This window comes from Dicentrarchus labrax, unplaced genomic scaffold, assembly GCF_905237075.1.
Source record: "Dicentrarchus labrax unplaced genomic scaffold, dlabrax2021, whole genome shotgun sequence".
Taxonomy (NCBI): Eukaryota; Metazoa; Chordata; class Actinopteri; family Moronidae; genus Dicentrarchus; species Dicentrarchus labrax.
This window is the reverse complement of record NW_026136712.1, coordinates 8,185,109-8,200,800: the sequence shown is the minus strand read 5'-3', so window position 1 is coordinate 8,200,800 and position 15,692 is coordinate 8,185,109. Positions and strand designations below refer to the sequence as shown.

At 43.7% G+C, this 15,692-nt stretch overlaps 4 protein-coding genes across 12 annotated transcripts in view; 3 read left to right on the top strand and 1 right to left on the bottom strand.

The window, feature by feature from the left end:
• grid2ipb (glutamate receptor, ionotropic, delta 2 (Grid2) interacting protein, b) overlaps positions 1-5,302 on the bottom strand; it is a 38,143-nt gene extending 32,841 nt beyond the window's left edge. For 6 of the 8 annotated variants that reach the window (XM_051416890.1, XM_051416894.1, XM_051416895.1 and 3 more), the window contains exons 1-4: positions 5,157-5,302; positions 4,434-4,479; positions 4,109-4,257; positions 6-259 (exon numbers count right to left, since the gene is read on the bottom strand). In XM_051416890.1, the coding sequence (XP_051272850.1) occupies positions 6-251 (246 nt within the window). In that variant the 5' untranslated portion in view covers positions 252-259; positions 4,109-4,257; positions 4,434-4,479; positions 5,157-5,302. Of the gene's footprint in view, positions 1-5; positions 260-4,108; positions 4,258-4,433; positions 4,480-4,559; positions 4,693-5,156 lie in introns of those variants that run through there. The other 2 variants (XM_051416891.1, XM_051416892.1) reach the window with 2 other exon arrangements.
• On the top strand, positions 5,207-7,528 carry zdhhc4 (zinc finger DHHC-type palmitoyltransferase 4). Its single transcript, XM_051416907.1, has 6 exons — positions 5,207-5,343; positions 5,433-5,506; positions 5,646-5,824; positions 6,531-6,656; positions 6,772-7,016; positions 7,129-7,528. The coding sequence occupies exons 1-6, from the start codon at positions 5,221-5,223 to the stop codon at positions 7,426-7,428; spliced, it is 1,047 nt and encodes a 348-aa protein (XP_051272867.1). The 5' UTR covers positions 5,207-5,220; the 3' UTR covers positions 7,429-7,528.
• A 664-nt stretch (positions 7,529-8,192) lies between these two features.
• On the top strand, positions 8,193-10,993 carry pgp (phosphoglycolate phosphatase). Its single transcript, XM_051417921.1, has 2 exons — positions 8,193-9,040; positions 10,001-10,993. Exons 1-2 carry the CDS (start codon positions 8,446-8,448, stop codon positions 10,324-10,326), a joined length of 921 nt encoding a protein of 306 aa, XP_051273881.1. The 5' UTR covers positions 8,193-8,445; the 3' UTR covers positions 10,327-10,993.
• Positions 10,994-11,135: 142 nt separating this feature from the next.
• Positions 11,136-15,675, top strand: bricd5 (BRICHOS domain containing 5). 2 transcript variants are annotated; one of them, XM_051417924.1, is made up of 6 exons: positions 11,136-11,741; positions 12,032-12,169; positions 12,259-12,408; positions 12,522-12,629; positions 13,954-14,104; positions 15,156-15,675. In XM_051417924.1, the coding sequence occupies exons 1-6, from the start codon at positions 11,688-11,690 to the stop codon at positions 15,248-15,250; spliced, it is 696 nt and encodes a 231-aa protein (XP_051273884.1). In that variant the 5' UTR covers positions 11,136-11,687; the 3' UTR covers positions 15,251-15,675. The 2 variants fall into 2 exon arrangements, with proteins under 2 accessions (XP_051273884.1, XP_051273883.1); XM_051417923.1 differs by having other exon boundaries at positions 13,951-14,104.
• The last annotated feature ends 17 nt before the right edge of the window (positions 15,676-15,692 follow it).

Sequence of the window (15,692 nt, the reverse complement as noted above, 5' to 3'; positions counted from 1 at the left end):
AATACCTGCTGTATGCGGGACACCACTCCGATACTGGGAGGGATGTTCTTCTGAGTCTGGGCGATGGCGATGACAGCTTGGGGACCCAGTGTTGACACATTGTGGCCCTCGATCTCCAGGACCTGGTCCCCAGCCTGCAACCCCGCCAGGTGGGCACTGCTGCCCTCCTCCACAGACAGGATGTAGCTGGGTCCATTCCCACCCAGCTGGAAGCCGAACTCCTCAGGCCAGCCCTGGTTGGACGACGGCATGCTAAGGACTTGAGGGAGGAGAGGACGGGGTGAAATAGGTGAGGTGGGAGAAAGAAAGGATGTGAGATTCGAGGGGGGACCAAGTAACCACACATAATCCAAGGGTTTCACAAAGTGGGGGTCCTGCACTTTGGAGCTTCACTGCAGACAAAAATGGACGAGGTAATGAGACAACATGCTTACTTAAAAATGAAGATAAACTTACCCACTGTGGTCAATACATTCAAGTCAATCGACATTGCAAAGACAGCTTTGGATCAAATAATCCTCTGCAAGAGCTCCAATTCTTTGCCACTCGCACACTGTCTCTCCTCCCTCCTGCTATCTCCTGTGTCTCAAGTTGTACTATCGAGTGCGGCTCTGTAACCCTCTACCCTGAACCATGACACACTCAGCGGTCCCTGACCTGGTTCACAAACTCCACAGCAGCCAATCAAATTAAGGCATTGCAGAGATTGTGACCTTAATTAGTTTGAGAGACAAAAGTTCCTCCAGCATTTTTTTTTTTTCCCACTCAGCGCACATGCGAGTCTGTCCTGTTGAATGCAATTATGCAATATAGTCACAGAGTGCACCATGACTGCACTGATAATTTCTAAGCGGGTAAGAGATACAAAATGGCATCAAATAACAATCAAATAAGGAAAACTGGCAAATTTAGAGGGCCAAACTTTGGACTGAAATATTGAGATGAAAATAATTTAATCCACATGTGACAGTTTTTAAAAAACATCTCTAATATGACAAATACAGAATTACATGAATTGACATGTTGGCTTTTTGCTAAATATAATCAACTATAAAGCCTCTAGCTCAGCTGGAAGCTAATGTTGTGCCCCACAGTCTCCAAAGCCACAGCAGGATTCACACAGTGGACGAAGCTGATAAAGGACTTACAGAAATCTTTAGATGGATACCGAGAGCCCCGTTTGCTCTGCCGAAAAGAGTATCGGCCTTTTTTGTTTTGCAAAAACTTCTTCATCTTGAATGTCAAATAGCAGCCGGCCTTCTAGCAGCCTGATATCCAAGCTGTCTTCTCAAATATAATGTTAAAAAAAAAAAAAAAAAAAAAAAAGAATTCCCCACTGATCACCCTGCAACCCAAAGTCAAACAAAAAGGGTGACAAACTCAAAACACTGCCCCATTCTTCCACCCTGAAATCACAGCAGTGTCCTCATGAGCAAAGGATGAGTGTGCATGAGAAGCCAGTGCAGTCTCTCTGTGACTGTGTCAAGGAGTTAGTCCTGCGTCTCATCCCTGATTCATCCTTGGGCCAGCCTGCTTGCACAGTGTTAATCAGAAAACTGGGACGCGTGCACCCGCGCACCTCGGTTCCTTAATAATTCTCACTCCAAAAAGGGTATTGTGAGGCCTCATTTTTCTATAAATACACCAATGTGTCTTTTTCCTCCTCCTCTCTCGGCTAGGTGGCTCTCCGAGGGACCGCTCCTGGCCCAGAATCACTCTGCGTCGATGCAAGGAAGCCTGCTGAGTACTAATTGGAGCGTCTGCTTGCCTGGAATTCTGTGCGTTGCCATGTGTGTGAGCGCACTGAAGTGTTTGGCCCATTGAGAAGGTGCAGGGGCAATTTAAGACTTTAGCCTGTAGGATTAGTAGGATTATGAGCTGAATCTTCTCCTCCACCCCCCTGTCATTAATACTGAAGGAACACATGCTCCCCTCCATTAATGAATACATGCACTGGCTGTGGAGGAACCATACAGGAATTGTACATACCAAAGGGCATTTATTATCTGGTGATGAGTCAGAATGTGTGACAAAACATTTCAGCGTCAAGATACAGTCCGTGTCAGAGGCTGAGTTTACATCAAAACTGAAGGGAAAACATTTACAATTTAAGACTGAAAGCACAAACCTGGTGCAACAGTATAATAAGCGCAAATATCTTCCAAACTGTTCTGATGAAATTTTTTTATTAAAAAGAACACTGCTGAAGTCTATGCCTTGATTTCAACCCATTTGTTCTGTCTCTCCTCGTGAGCTGATAGCAGCGAGTATTGCCAGCTGATTTTTGTTCAGAAATTCAAAACTTTTTAAGTCCTCTTGGCTTTAAAGCTGCAGTAGGTAACTTTTATAAAAAATGTCTGAGAAAAAGTTGATTGTTGAGTCTCATTCCCAGGTCCCAAAGCGTTGGTATTTGAAGACCTGGGAATGAGACTCAACAATCAACTATCTTTCCTGGCTCCGATTTTCATTCAGCCATTGAAAAAATACAATTAGTAACACATGGAGGAGCCAGAAGAACCTGATTTTTCACATATTATTTGTCTCATTTACTAATGTCAGGATATAGTGAAAGTTTCAGCATATATGATTTTTATAGAAGTTACGTAGTGCAGCTTTAATGTTGTAAATGACCAATATCACGTGCAACCAATGATGACTGGGTTATGCTGTAGAGCCCTCACAATATCCCTGAGGTCGTAAAATCACCATGTAACAGAAAAAGTAAGGAGTTTAATATGACTGATATTTCACTTAAATGCTAATTAGAATGGACTGCACTTTTCTAGCCTGCCGACCACTCAAAGCGCTTCAGACTACAGGTTACACTCGCCTATTCGCACTGATGCGCTGATGGCTGAGGCTGCCATGCAAGGTCCCAACTGCTCATCAGACAAACTAATCCCATTCACACACCCTCACCAGGGAATTGCTTGCTCACACATTATCCACACATTAGGCATAAACATTTATTTAATGGCCATTAAGCTCTGCCTCCAAGTGGCCAAAAAAAAAACAACCTAAAAACAAAACAGAATAATGCTGCATTTAGTAGTCCCATATAGATGTTTTCACTTATTGTGGCTAATTGGACCTCCTCACATATAGGACATGGTGTGTCCAGCTTGTATTATTAGTGTGGGGCAACTTCCACATTTATCACTTATTAGTTCATTAGTTCAACTAAACCAAACTTTAAGCACAGCAGAGGTCTAATCAGCCAAAATAAGATTACATTAGTACATTTCAGAAGCAGTTATTCTTAAGAATAAAATTTACAGAATTGCATTTTAAAAGGGAGAACATTGTTAACAGTGAATTTTATGGCTACAAAGAGTTCCCAAAGACTGATTTCAATTGAAAATGAGTGCAGACTTGATAGTACGAATACATAAAAACTGCTCAACCACAATAACATGACTAAATGTGATTACTTTCTTCCACCATTGAGTGTTAGCGGTTATGTAGAGGGGGAAGATATCATTATTATTGTTAGGGCACTCCAGATACACTTACTATATGTTAAGGCAGCTGTGGGTTAGTCAGTAACAGCAGTTAAGATGTTATTGGCAGTAAATTTAAATGAGGGGAAAGTACTGAGGAAGCCTGCAGATTATTGGAGTGTAAACTGTCATTAGTGGTAAAGCACCCAATAAAGAACAGGTAGTCCGGTACCAACTGAATAATTAAACACAAATGGCTGTATCTCCAAAACACACACCGTTCACAACAATCAAACTCTCCTCTTACACTAGAGCCAAGACAGTTACTCAAGATGACAGACAGAAAACTGACATTTCACAGGCAATTGAGTCTGATAGTCCCACCCAGTTAGCAAAACTGTTCCTGAATCACTTATACATTTGAGCATATCTGCATTATACTTTAGACAAGCTTTTTTATATTAAAAAACAAGGAACCTGAAAGAAACTGTCTTTAAGAAAGCTAAATTGGCCCTTCAGTTGCCATAAATGGGGTGAAAAGTATTTGGAGACACTTCTCAACCCCAAGTTGTGAATGCAAATGCATTCAGTGCATTGTAACCAACTACATATCTAACATAAGAGGCATTTCAAATGATCAACACACGAGCACAGCTACACATCCCTACCTTTTTAAACAGCGTCCATGAGTGTGCGTGCAGAGCTCCCGAGTACTGTTCCCCTCTCCAGCACTGTGAGCTGTAATATGAGTGTGGGGCCATGTCGGCAACCAGATCCAACAGGTGTCTTGTGATGCCGTGTTGCATTGTGTGGAGCACTGGATGACAGTGGGAGAGAGAGAAAACAATACTAAGTAACTGTGAGTCAGTTATTTCTGTAGGGAGCTAGAGTCCTCTTAAGTAGTCTGATGTGATGTCTGACTGGGAGGAAGCAGTGTGCTCCTCTTCATTCAGAAGACACACACTCCTGATAAACACACAGGAGACTGGATACCTTTGAAGCCAGGGTTGGTGAATCTGATGGTCAGAGTTGAAATACTCTGTTGGAAAAATAAAAAGGGTCTTCAGAAGAGGAAAGACTCCAGAATGTGTGAAACCATGAGACAGAAAACTTTCAAACCTGGATTTCTTCGACTCTTTTTCTCAATTATTTGTCATCTTTAAAATGTCAATGTGTATCTTACTACCAATATGTATACGGAAACCACCTGCACAAAGTTCACACTGACAGCGACATGCAGCCAGACACTGACAGTCCCCCCCCCCCTGCAGCAGCCTCAGCCTGTTAGCACAACCCTTCAGCTGCTAGCTTGGAATGTAGCCACATCGATGCTAAGGAAGTAGCATTGTTTACACTTTACAGAGCATGTTCATGAACCAAAAGGGAAGCTGGTGGAGCCACAGCGCGAGCCAAACCAGCTATGATGACGTGAGATAAAACCGTGAAAGGCAGCTATGTGTGACCTAGACTAGAAGGTAAGGCTGTGGAAACCAACCGAGTAAACTCATTTAGAAAGTAGCTAAACGTTAGAAGCGGCTTTGCTAACGTTTGGGTAGGGCAGCATGCTAACGTGAACTTGTTCCTCTGAGTCGTTTTTAGAAGACGCAGAATTCGTTATTTCGCTTAAACAATCGTCTTTACAGTGTTTAAACAAAATACAAAATAAACACATAATAGTTGTAGCTATTCTAAAAGTGTCGCTTCTCGTTGAGTTACCTGTCCATTGTCAGTTTGTCCCGTAAACACCTGTTGTTCTGTCTCTGAAGCTGCCAGGTGAGACATGGATTTCCTCACTCTGTTCGCTATCTACGTCGTAGTGGTGCTGACATGTATAGTCCTAGTCTGCAAATACTCAGGCCAGCAGCAAACCCCCTTTAATGTCATCTTCAACGCTGTGGTAAAGGTAAGAGAAGAAGCACTCTGACTGTAACTCCGCCAACTAACACTGTGTGGCGCTGTTGGACTGATTTGTCACACACGTGTTTTTCACAGGTAGTTGCACCTTTTACGCCAAAATGGCTCCAAAAGTTTTCACAGTGGACATTGCACAGACTGTTCCATCAAAGGTTTGTAGTTCAAAGTGATCTCAGAAATAAAGTCTGAATATCATTTAAGTGTGTATCTGTGTATTTCAGTGTAATAATTACAATTCTGTGTATTTGCCTTCATCCTTTTTTTTTTTTTTTCATTTGCATCTAATTTCAGGAACAACATGTTCATCTGTCTGCATATCCTGCTAGAGGTTGCTGTGTACACGGAGTTCACCTATGAGGTGTTTGGCTTCTGCAGGGAGATGGATACCACTCTGACCAGCCTGTCTGTGCCTTACGTCCTGCTGGCCATCAAGACCTTCTTCTTCTACCTCTGCATCAAGAGAGATCCAGGTTCATTTAGCGGTTCAAACATATTTGTTATTGGCTGCAGTGTGAGAGGATTCAGTTCTGATTCAGTGTTAAAACATTTAGGTTTTGATTAAATCAGAATATTTTTAAAACAATAATAGTAATTTAATTTGTTTGCCCCAGTTATGTGTTTTATAAACATGTTTTATGAATTGCACATTTATATATGAATGATTTTCATCTGATATATAGTATGAGACAGGCAGGGGGACGCTGGCCGTATCCCTTCCCAACATGCCATAGAGTTATTCTTTGTCAGTGTGCTGCCATATTTTGGAGATATTTTGGATGTTTGTAATTTATGTGCTTGATTTTCTGTTGTTTACATCCTTACTTCTCTTACATTTAATTTCCCTACAAGGATCATTCAAGATTCATTCAGTTTAGTCTTAGGGTGATCTTGGTCTACCTTACGACTGCTTATAAGGCCCTGTAGTTTGTGGGTGTGCAGAAAAAGCAGTTGCAATTCCTAATAGGCTTTAGATACTCCAGTTAATTTAAATAAGCAGGACATTTTAACAAATGTTTTACAAGAATCATTGACATTAGTTCTGGACAGGATATAATTCATGTCGACACGTCACCAGACCTCTGCTTATCATATGAAGGTCTGGACTGGATTACTAGAATGTGTTTTGTTTTATACAATAGTATTTTTTTCTCGACTCTGTCCTCTTGACTCCGGCAGGCACAGTGACAAAGAAGAAAGTGGCTGGCCAGCTGCACATTTATCAGTATGACAAGAGGATGTTTCACCCAGGAATCTCCTGTCCAACCTGCCAGCTTCTCAAACCAGCCCGCTCCAAACACTGCAGTGAGTACTACAGATACCTGGTGTACCAGCTCTTCTGTTCCCTTGGAGTTTGAGAACTAAATGAATATTGTACCCGTCACTGCTACGCTCACCGTAAACACTGGCTGTATTTCAGGAGTCTGCAACAGGTGTGTCCAACGTTTTGACCACCACTGTATCTGGGTGAACAACTGCATCGGTGCTCAGAACACACGTTACTTCCTGCTTTACCTCTTCAGCGTGTGCGCCATGGCGGGTGACATGGCTCTGCTGACAGGAGACATGCTGCTTCATGCTGTGCTGCGTTCAGGGCTTCTGGCGGCCAGTTATATAGATGAGTACGGCCAGCAGCAGCCAGCGGGGCCTGTATTTGTTGTACAGGTGAGGCTAAGTACTGCTGACATGCTGTATATTACAAGCGTGTGCTGCAGGCATGTTTATTTGGAATGTAATATCTCATGTCGAAATGAAATCATTTTCTTTTTCTCTCCAGCATCTCTTTCTGACCTTCCCCAGAATTGTCTTCATGCTGGGATTTCTAGTCTTTGTATTCTTCCTCCTGGCGGGTTATGCTCTGTTCCATTCCTACCTGGCTCTTGTCAACCAGACCGCCAATGAGTGGTACAAAAGTCGAGGTTACATTTGCCAGCACTGCCACCCAAGTGCAACAGCAGACCACCTCTGTAATCCAGCACCAGACCACTCTAAAAGATACTACTACAGCAGAGGGCTACGCCGAAACCTCGGAGAGATTTTCTTTCCTCCACAACCTGTTCAGAAAAAACAGAACTGATTGTGCCGTTATGCTGCATTTACTGTACCATTCCCAGGGGTTTACTGTACCTAAGATTTACTGCTGACTGAAGAAATAAAGTTTACTTCATGGGCTCTGGTGTCTGTCTCCCACAAGGTCTCATTTGATGCATGTTGGGTTAAACTCAGAGGAGCTTGTAGCTTCAAACATGGAGATATTTTACACACCTACTAGAAACACAGACTTTAAACAAGTAAAGCTTTAGATTAAATTGACATATTTTTCATTTTGGGCCCTAAGGGCACAACATTGATGAGACAAAAATGAAAAGATTCTGCAACCACTCTATGCAGGTGTAGTATGTGTGTATATATGTAATATGCTGTGTGAGGGTGACATATGATTATGCCCTTTAAAATTAACCACATAATAAACTAATTAACAGAATTATTATTTAAGTAAAAAATGATACAAATGATTATATTCACAAAATGATTTCATACTTTTACCAATTTTAAAATGTTTTGGACTGCAATTGGAAACTCAAAAATCATAAATTGGCAAAACTATTATATTATTTAGACATTTCACATTAACTCGTTTTTGTTTTAAGTTTTCATATATCTTGTATTATTGATTTATTTATTATAATATATATATATTTATACAATAGTAGAAACTTTTAGAATATAAATTTGTTTGTAACTTGTACTGAATATTTTCTCAATAAAGTTACTAAAAAAGGTTAGTGACGGAGTTGACCGGAAGTGGGACTGGAGCGTCTTCGCCTGAGGTTCCTGTCACTTTAAGCCGGTGCGGAAGTAACCGTCAGAGCAGAAGTGCTGCAACAGTCAGTGGAAGGTCAGGATTTCTATCCGCTGAATTTAAACACTACTCTAACTCAACCAACCCGGTACTTACTCTCACCACAGCGGCAAAGTGCGGCTTTTACACCCAGTACCGGGACCGACCTTAATGACGCACGTACCGGGGCCGGTTAGGTATTAGCTTTTTAAGTCAGACAGCGTGTAACGACTCGGTGTAACCGTTTCCCTGATGTCTGGGTCCAAATGTACTCGGCTGAGCGGAGCGCTGGTGAAACAGATGCTGGACTCGGTGGACAGCATCCTGTTTGACTGCGACGGGGTCATCTGGCGGGGGGACCAGGCCATCCCCGGCGCCGCTCAAGTCATAAACCTGCTCAAGGAAAACGGCAAGAAGGTCTTCTTCGTCACCAACAACAGCAGCAAGACGAGGAAGATGTACGCCGACAAAATGTCAACGCTGGGCTTCAACGTGAAAGAAGAGGAGGTGTTCGGCACCGCGTACTGCTCCGCCATGTACCTGAAGACCGTGTGCAAGCTGGAGGGCAAAGTGTACCTGATAGGGAGCGACGCGATGAGGCAGGAGCTGGAGGCGGTGGGGATCCAGCAGACCGGGGTGGGACCTGACCTCATATTCGGGAAGCAGACCGACTGGGCCAACGTGCCTCTGGATCCCCAGGTGAAGGCGGTGGTGGTGGGTTTCGATGAGCATTTCAGCTACATGAAGCTGAACCGAGCCTTGCAGTACCTGACCCAGCGGGACTGTCTGTTTGTGGGAACCAACAGGGACACCAGGCTGCCCCTGGAGGGAGGCAAGGCCGTCCCAGGTAGGGAGGGGGCGCGGGGGGGGGGTGATACTCACTGGGTGCTCACATTAGTGGTTTACAGCAGATTAACACACTGCAGCACATGTTTACACTTTACAGCCTGTCTAACCCAAATTGTACGGTTTGTGTTGAGGCTTATTATAGACCATTTTCACATTTTGACTTAAATAATAACTTTAATTACATAATCATACACCCTCACACACACATACACACACCTACACCTGCATAGTGGTTGCAGAACTTTCAGTTTTCTTATTTCTCAAAAGAAAAACAAAATCTACTTACTTTAAACTGTGTTCTAGTAGGTGTGTAAAATATGTCCATGTTTGAAGCTACAAGCTCCTCTGATTTAACCCAACATGCATCAAATGACAGAAATGTTAAAATGCTCTGTGTTTCATTTGTAACTTTAATTGTTGACCTTATGTTTCACCACAGTATTCAGGGGTTGTTGAGCTTAATGGAGGAGTTTTTTATAATTGAGGTGAATCAAACTAGGGCTGCAGCAAGTATTTTCAGTATTGATTAATCGACTAGATGTTTGGTCTATAAAATCCAATGTCAGACAATTGTGAAAAATGTTGTCCTTAAATGCCTAGTTTGGCCACACCCAGAGATATTCAGTTGACTCTAAACGACTAAAGAAACCAGAAAATGTTTACTGAGAAGCTGAAATCAGAGAATTTGGATATTTTTTTCATTAAAAACAATGAATCGACTAATTGTTGCAGCTCTATTTTAAACAAATAGAAGTCTGCACCATAAAGCAAATTACTTTTTGTATCAACAAGTGGATTTCTTAACCCATGCAGATGCAGTGATCACTCAACCTAATTCACCAAGTAATTTGAAGCTCCACAAAAACTCAGATTTTAATCAAAGTGGATTGCTCTACAAAGGTACATGAAGTAAAACTGTTGTAGTAAAGTAAGAGGTCCCTTCCTCTCCTCCCCCCAGGTACGGGCTGCCTGCTGCAGGCCGTTGAGACAGCAGCCCAGCGTCAGTCCCAGACGGTGGGCAAACCCAACCACTTCATGTTCGACTGCGTGGCCTCCCAGTACGGCGTGGACGCCGGCCGCTGCCTAATGGTGGGCGACCGCCTCGACACGGACATCATGCTGGGCTCCAACTGTGGCCTGAAGACCCTCCTCACCCTCACGGGGGTCAGCACTGTGGCGGATGCCGAGGCCCATCAGAAGAGCAGCTGCGCGGAGAGGCAGGGGATGGTGCCAGATTATTACGTGGACAGCATCGCAGACCTTCTCCCGGCTCTGCAGGGATGAAACAGTGTAGCTACGTGATAGCCTAACACCATTAAACCTGAGGCTTTTGGGTGTCACATGCCAGGCTGCATTTTCTTCTAAAAGGGAATATTTTTCATTAATATTAATATGATTCAGATCATCTTTATGACAGTCACAACCAGGCAACTAGCTGCTGCGTGACAGAGGAGACAGTGACTCTATTATTAAACTATAAACCTGCTAATTTAACATGATATTGATGTTTTATTATTAATAACGTAAGAACAATCATTTCCAGTATTGTTTCAATGTAATTTGAGTGTTTAAGAGACTCAAGGAGTAGACTGTGTGTTCCTTTTTTTTTTTTAGGAAGGTGAGTGCACTTTAAAGTCCCCTAACTGTGTAAGTGATGCAATCTCCTCTTAAGCAACTACATGTTAAACTCAAGTAAGGGAACTGAGCAAAGAAAGTGTGTGTCAACAGTTTGGTAATATGTGTGTATTCAGGTTTACAGCTCTCTCCAAAAGTAAATCATAGCCACTGAACTGATCTGCCTTGAACTTTCTGTTTTTCATGTATTTGCACACCTCAGCAGAAAGTGTTAACACTTGCAGTTACGTTCATGGGGTGATGATACACTGTTCTGTCATGTCATTAGTGAAAATGTTATTAACAGACTATATGTTTTAAAGGTAATCCAATCTTCTCTTTGCTGTCTGTTTTTTATGACTTGTCTTCGACTCCCAGATTTACTGAAAGCGAAGCTCAAATTTGTAATAAAACGCAAACCATCTTCACTAAATCAAAGTCTGCTCTCTGTGGATTTACGTTTAAAGTGAACACGGCAAACTTCCCTCTAAGTCCTGTGCTTAAAGTCACCTTGGGCTGTCATCGGCTGGATGCCGCAACAGTCAGAACCACGTATCACCTCTCACCTGATGAAAGAGGCTTTCCAAGCTGCGCCTGCCTCACCCCTTTGTCCATTGTCTGGGCTGGGTAGGGTGGCCAATTCCCCTCGTGTAAGTGTATGTCTGAGTGAGGGGAAACGGGGGGCAGTGGAGAGATGGATGATGTTAGAGAGCCATATTAAGTCATATTAGGCAGGGAAGACAAAAAGAAAAAGGAAATTGCAGGAAGACAATAGTTGGAAATTGAGTTTGGCAAGATGCAGAGTTTTGGGTGAAGCGGGTGACTGTTTTGGGATGGAATCGGTGAGGCCAAAGGAGGAGGAGGAATGGGGGGAGGGGGAGGAGGAGGAGGGGGAGGAGGTCTGCTGGGACAAAGAGAAGCTGGCCAGGTGTACTGAGTCTCAGTCAGTCAGCGCTGGTCATGACCACAGCTCCATGCCGATAGCTACGAGAAGGGAGCAGACCGAGTGAGGAGCCGTCAAGGGACACAGGATGGTGCGGTGTTGGAAACATTCAGACAACCGTTTGGAGGAGGCACAGTGCACGGTAAGCCGATTTAATATCACTGACTGAGGAGAGGAATGCACATTATCTGGCAAAGGGGTCAAGGCAGGAAACTTGGTTTTTGCTTACATGCAAATCCAGCCGCAGAATAGGATGTGACTTCCAGATGTTGCCTTTCGTACAAATCTCAGCAACTTGTAAAAATTCACATAAATCCAGCTGGAGACTGGTGTTGAGTTCCCACTCTGCTTCAGTCTGATGTTTACATCCCATACTGAGATGTCAAGTACTGTTTAAACATCTTCTCCTTGTGTGTGGAAACATCTCCTCAGGATGGGGGCTCTGCAGCGTCCTCCCAGTCCCGCTTCCCACACAAGGCATTCTGGGTCAGCCTCTCGGCCTCCCTGCTCCTGGTCATCGTGGCCCTTGGCCTGACGGGGCACCTGGGGCTGTGGCAGCCTCACCCTCAGGTATGCATGACCGGCCCCTGCGCCCACCATCAGGTATTTCTTTCTTTCGCGTTCCTTGTTTGCGTTGACCTGAGGCTGCTTTTGTTAAGTCTTCGCAGATGGTCCGAATCATAGTTCCAGAGCAGACTGGAGTTCTGATCAACCAGTCAGCCGTTGTGGATCAACAGAACGACCTGGTGACCTTTTCTGTGACCTCGCCAGCAAACCAGACGTCCACTGTGCTCTTTGATATCAAACACGTACGTCTGGGTGATATGCATGAGATTGTATGTTTTATGGGTAATGATGAGTAAGAAAAATGGAGGTTTGTGATGGGAAAGATGTCTGATCGTGTGCTGCTGTTGTGTTGCAGGGTTTGATATGTTACAAACCTGTGGACCGGGACAGATGCTTCCTGCAAAAGATGGACAAGTCAGACTACGACAACGTGCACTCCCTCCTCCACGAGTCGGCGCACAAGGTAACAGGCGGCGACATTTCTACACGTGAGAACTGAACGTATCGTTTTATATAACGGGGGCCTCCCTCGTTGCGTTCATGATACGTGAGACTACAAAGGTCAACGTGGAAAAACACACCAAAGGGCTAAAAGGAAGAAAAAGAAAGTTGTGGTTGCCCTTTGAGCTCTGCCAGGTGTTTTCTAAAGTCGCCCCCACTAATGTGTGAATTGGCATTTCTGACTGCGACTCATAGCTGTGTCCCAGAACCGAACGCGCCCACTGAGCCAGGACCTGCTGGGTTTCATACGTTTTGCATGGCTTCCTCGCCGCTCCGTACAAAGACAGGGGGTGAAGCGTTACAGAGCCTTCGAAGAGCGAGTGTAGTCTTCCTCTCTCGCCTCCTCGGCTGAATTCCTCAGCACATCTGATCCTTACCCGGCCCCCCTCAGCGTGCCCGGGATCTTCTTACAGGAGGCTACAGCAGTGAGCACTGGAGTGGGCACAATGGCCACTCTGTGTGAGGGCTTTTAAGACTGTTGGATTAAAATACAGCTTGGTGCATTGGTTAGTCGGGGGGGGCAAATACCTGGATCTCTAATATTGCCATCCGTAGTCTATCTTGATTCTTAATTGTGATTTGACAATATGAGCAGGTGAAAGGCCATGGCTGTGGTTTAAATAGAGGTCAGATATGAGCAGGTAAACTGAGATGGAGTTCTGTTTTTCTGCCTTATCTTCCCCTTTTCTGCCTTTTTCCCCTCTTTTTTGCACAATAGCCCATTTCCACCAATCAAAATCAGAGTTTTTTTGTGATCCTGTCTCGCGGTGTCGTGTATCTCATACAGCCCCTGAGTATTCATACCTAGCTGTTGATGGTGGTCATTTAATCTATGATAGGAGGGAAAGGCTCCGTATGGATGGAGAGTATCTGTGGTTTGTCCCTCTGTTCTGCAGCACAATGGTCTTCTTGGTTGGAAAACTGGTTGTTACGTGACCCACTCGAGCATAACAGCACTTTAAGTGGTTCGCTATCTGAGCCAATCAAAAGTGTAAGTGGTGCAATTACACACAGCCCTTTGTGACCAATAAGAGCGCAAATGCGCAGCCGTGTTGACCTCATCAGCGAGGATATCAGGCTAATAGCAGCTTGGGTTTCAGTCTTCATATTCACCCAATTTAATCATTTCACTTTGTCACTGTTTGGCTGAATATGATTTCTCACACTTATTAAATGACACTGCAGCTTCAGAGTCTCCATTCATTGGACAAAACTTCTGCTTCTTCTTCTTCTTCTGTTGTGGATTTTCTTGTTGTTGAGATGTTGTGTGATACTGTCCTCAGCAGATTCAGTTCCAGCTGTCTGGGAATGAGACGCAGAGGCAGACAGAGTTCCTGGGGGTGCTGGCGGCCAGTCAGGTGGATGCGTCCACGCTGGAGGAGCCTCTGCAGACTCTGTGTCAGGACAGGTCCGTCCACTGGACCAGGAGGGCCGAGGGTGAGGACAAATGTTGTGTCATAGAGCTCTTGATTCAGTGGGATTGTGCTTTTGACTCAAATCAACAAATGCACCATTTACTCTTGTTTGACTGATGTTCACTTGCATTGTTGGTTTTTATCTTTTTATGGGATTTTCCTGACAATAAGAAGAATATAGAATAATTCTAGCCTCATTCTTTAAGTCCTGGTCAAACAAATAAAACAGATGTGGTTTTGCTTGACCACTGATTTTTGAAATGATGTCATAGGAGTAGCAGAATTTCCTTTACCCAAAGTCAAAACCAGTCGGGCTGCAACTAACAATTATTTATCAGTTACTCTAACGATTCAGGAAATAGTGAAAAATGCTCAGAGCCTAAGATGAACCAGTTCATCTCCAGTGAACTATCACTGATAACAAACAAAGCAGCAAATCCTCACATCTGAGAAGCTGAAACCAGATAGTGTTTTTATTTAAAAAAAAATATCAAAATAGTTGCAGATTCTGCCGATTAACTGACTCAGAGGGAAAATGATGGTACAGACATTACGGCAATATATACTGTATGTTTTCACTTTAGTTGTATCCTGACATTTTGGATAAAAGTGTCAACTGACGATGCCGTTAGCTTACATAGTAGTTAAGTATGCATGCAGACCAGAAGAGGTCGGGATCCATCTGCCGGCGCCCACAGACACTGTATGAAGGGAGTTTTTAAATTTAGTCAGCTGGCAACTCCATCGAACCAAGGTGTCAGGCTGAAACCTGAGCCTAATGTACGACGACCAATGACCTTTCACTGATGCAGTAAATGACTCAACGTTTTCTCAACAGGCTGTGGTGCTGGTGACAGACTTTCCCCCATACAGAACACGTTTAATATCATACTGGCTGCTTTTAAACTGTAAATGATGTCTTAATTGTAAATATTGATCATTATGTAATAGGGATTTGGTGATTGTCGTGTCTCCACTATGATGGCCTGTTACCACAGTCAGGTTGTGACCACTATATCTGTATCTTGTTATGGATTTTGTCATCTTTTTGTATGCCTTTGTGTTGTTTTCAGGCCCGGGCAAACAGAGGCTGGTCTATTTCTGCATCGACATCTGCTTTCCAAGCAACATCTGCGTGTCTGTGTGCTTCTACTACCTGCCAGAGTGACTGTGTATTCTCTCCGCCTCCTCCCAGCCAAAGATCAGGGAAACAAAGTTTTCTTTTTAGCTCCCTCAACAAGAAGGAAAAAAAAAAAAAAAAACATGAAAAAAACAAAAGTCAGCTTTGACTGTTTCCTTTGTGCCATACAGCCACTAGTAAACCAGTGAAGCAGCCCACCCTCCCAGTCCATTTCCATCCTTCCGAGAGAGAAGAGATGGAGACAGGCTGTCATGGTTATCGCCAAAGCCCCATCGTCACCCTCTTCATCTGTAATACCCTCCCTGGTGGCACACTTCAGAGATTACAAAAGAAAGATGCCCTCTTTTGTACGTGCTTCTAATTGTATTTCCTGTAACCCACTGCTGCAGTGTAATTATGTGTAACCATTACTGTTGCGTATTTTGATCTGTCTAATAAAAGACTGTTGGGCATTTTTGGGCCATTTTTT

Bases quoted from the DNA above. Each gene is read 5' to 3' on its own strand.
- zdhhc4 (XM_051416907.1), top strand. From the start codon at position 5,221: ATGGATTTCCTCACTCTGTTCGCTATCTACGTCGTAGTGGTGCTGACA. The intron at 5,344-5,432 runs GTAAGAGAAGAA...TGTTTTTCACAG, and splicing joins TCTTCAACGCTGTGGTAAAG to GTAGTTGCACCTTTTACGCC. The intron at 6,657-6,771 runs GTGAGTACTACA...GCTGTATTTCAG, and splicing joins AGCCCGCTCCAAACACTGCA to GAGTCTGCAACAGGTGTGTC.
- bricd5 (XM_051417923.1), top strand. From the start codon at position 11,688: ATGGTGCGGTGTTGGAAACATTCAGACAACCGTTTGGAGGAGGCACAG. The intron at 12,630-13,950 runs GTAACAGGCGGC...TACTGTCCTCAG, and splicing joins TCCACGAGTCGGCGCACAAG to CAGATTCAGTTCCAGCTGTC. The intron at 14,105-15,155 runs GTGAGGACAAAT...TGTTGTTTTCAG, and splicing joins CTGGACCAGGAGGGCCGAGG to GCCCGGGCAAACAGAGGCTG.
- pgp (XM_051417921.1), top strand. From the start codon at position 8,446: ATGTCTGGGTCCAAATGTACTCGGCTGAGCGGAGCGCTGGTGAAACAG. The intron at 9,041-10,000 runs GTAGGGAGGGGG...TCCTCCCCCCAG, and splicing joins GGGAGGCAAGGCCGTCCCAG to GTACGGGCTGCCTGCTGCAG.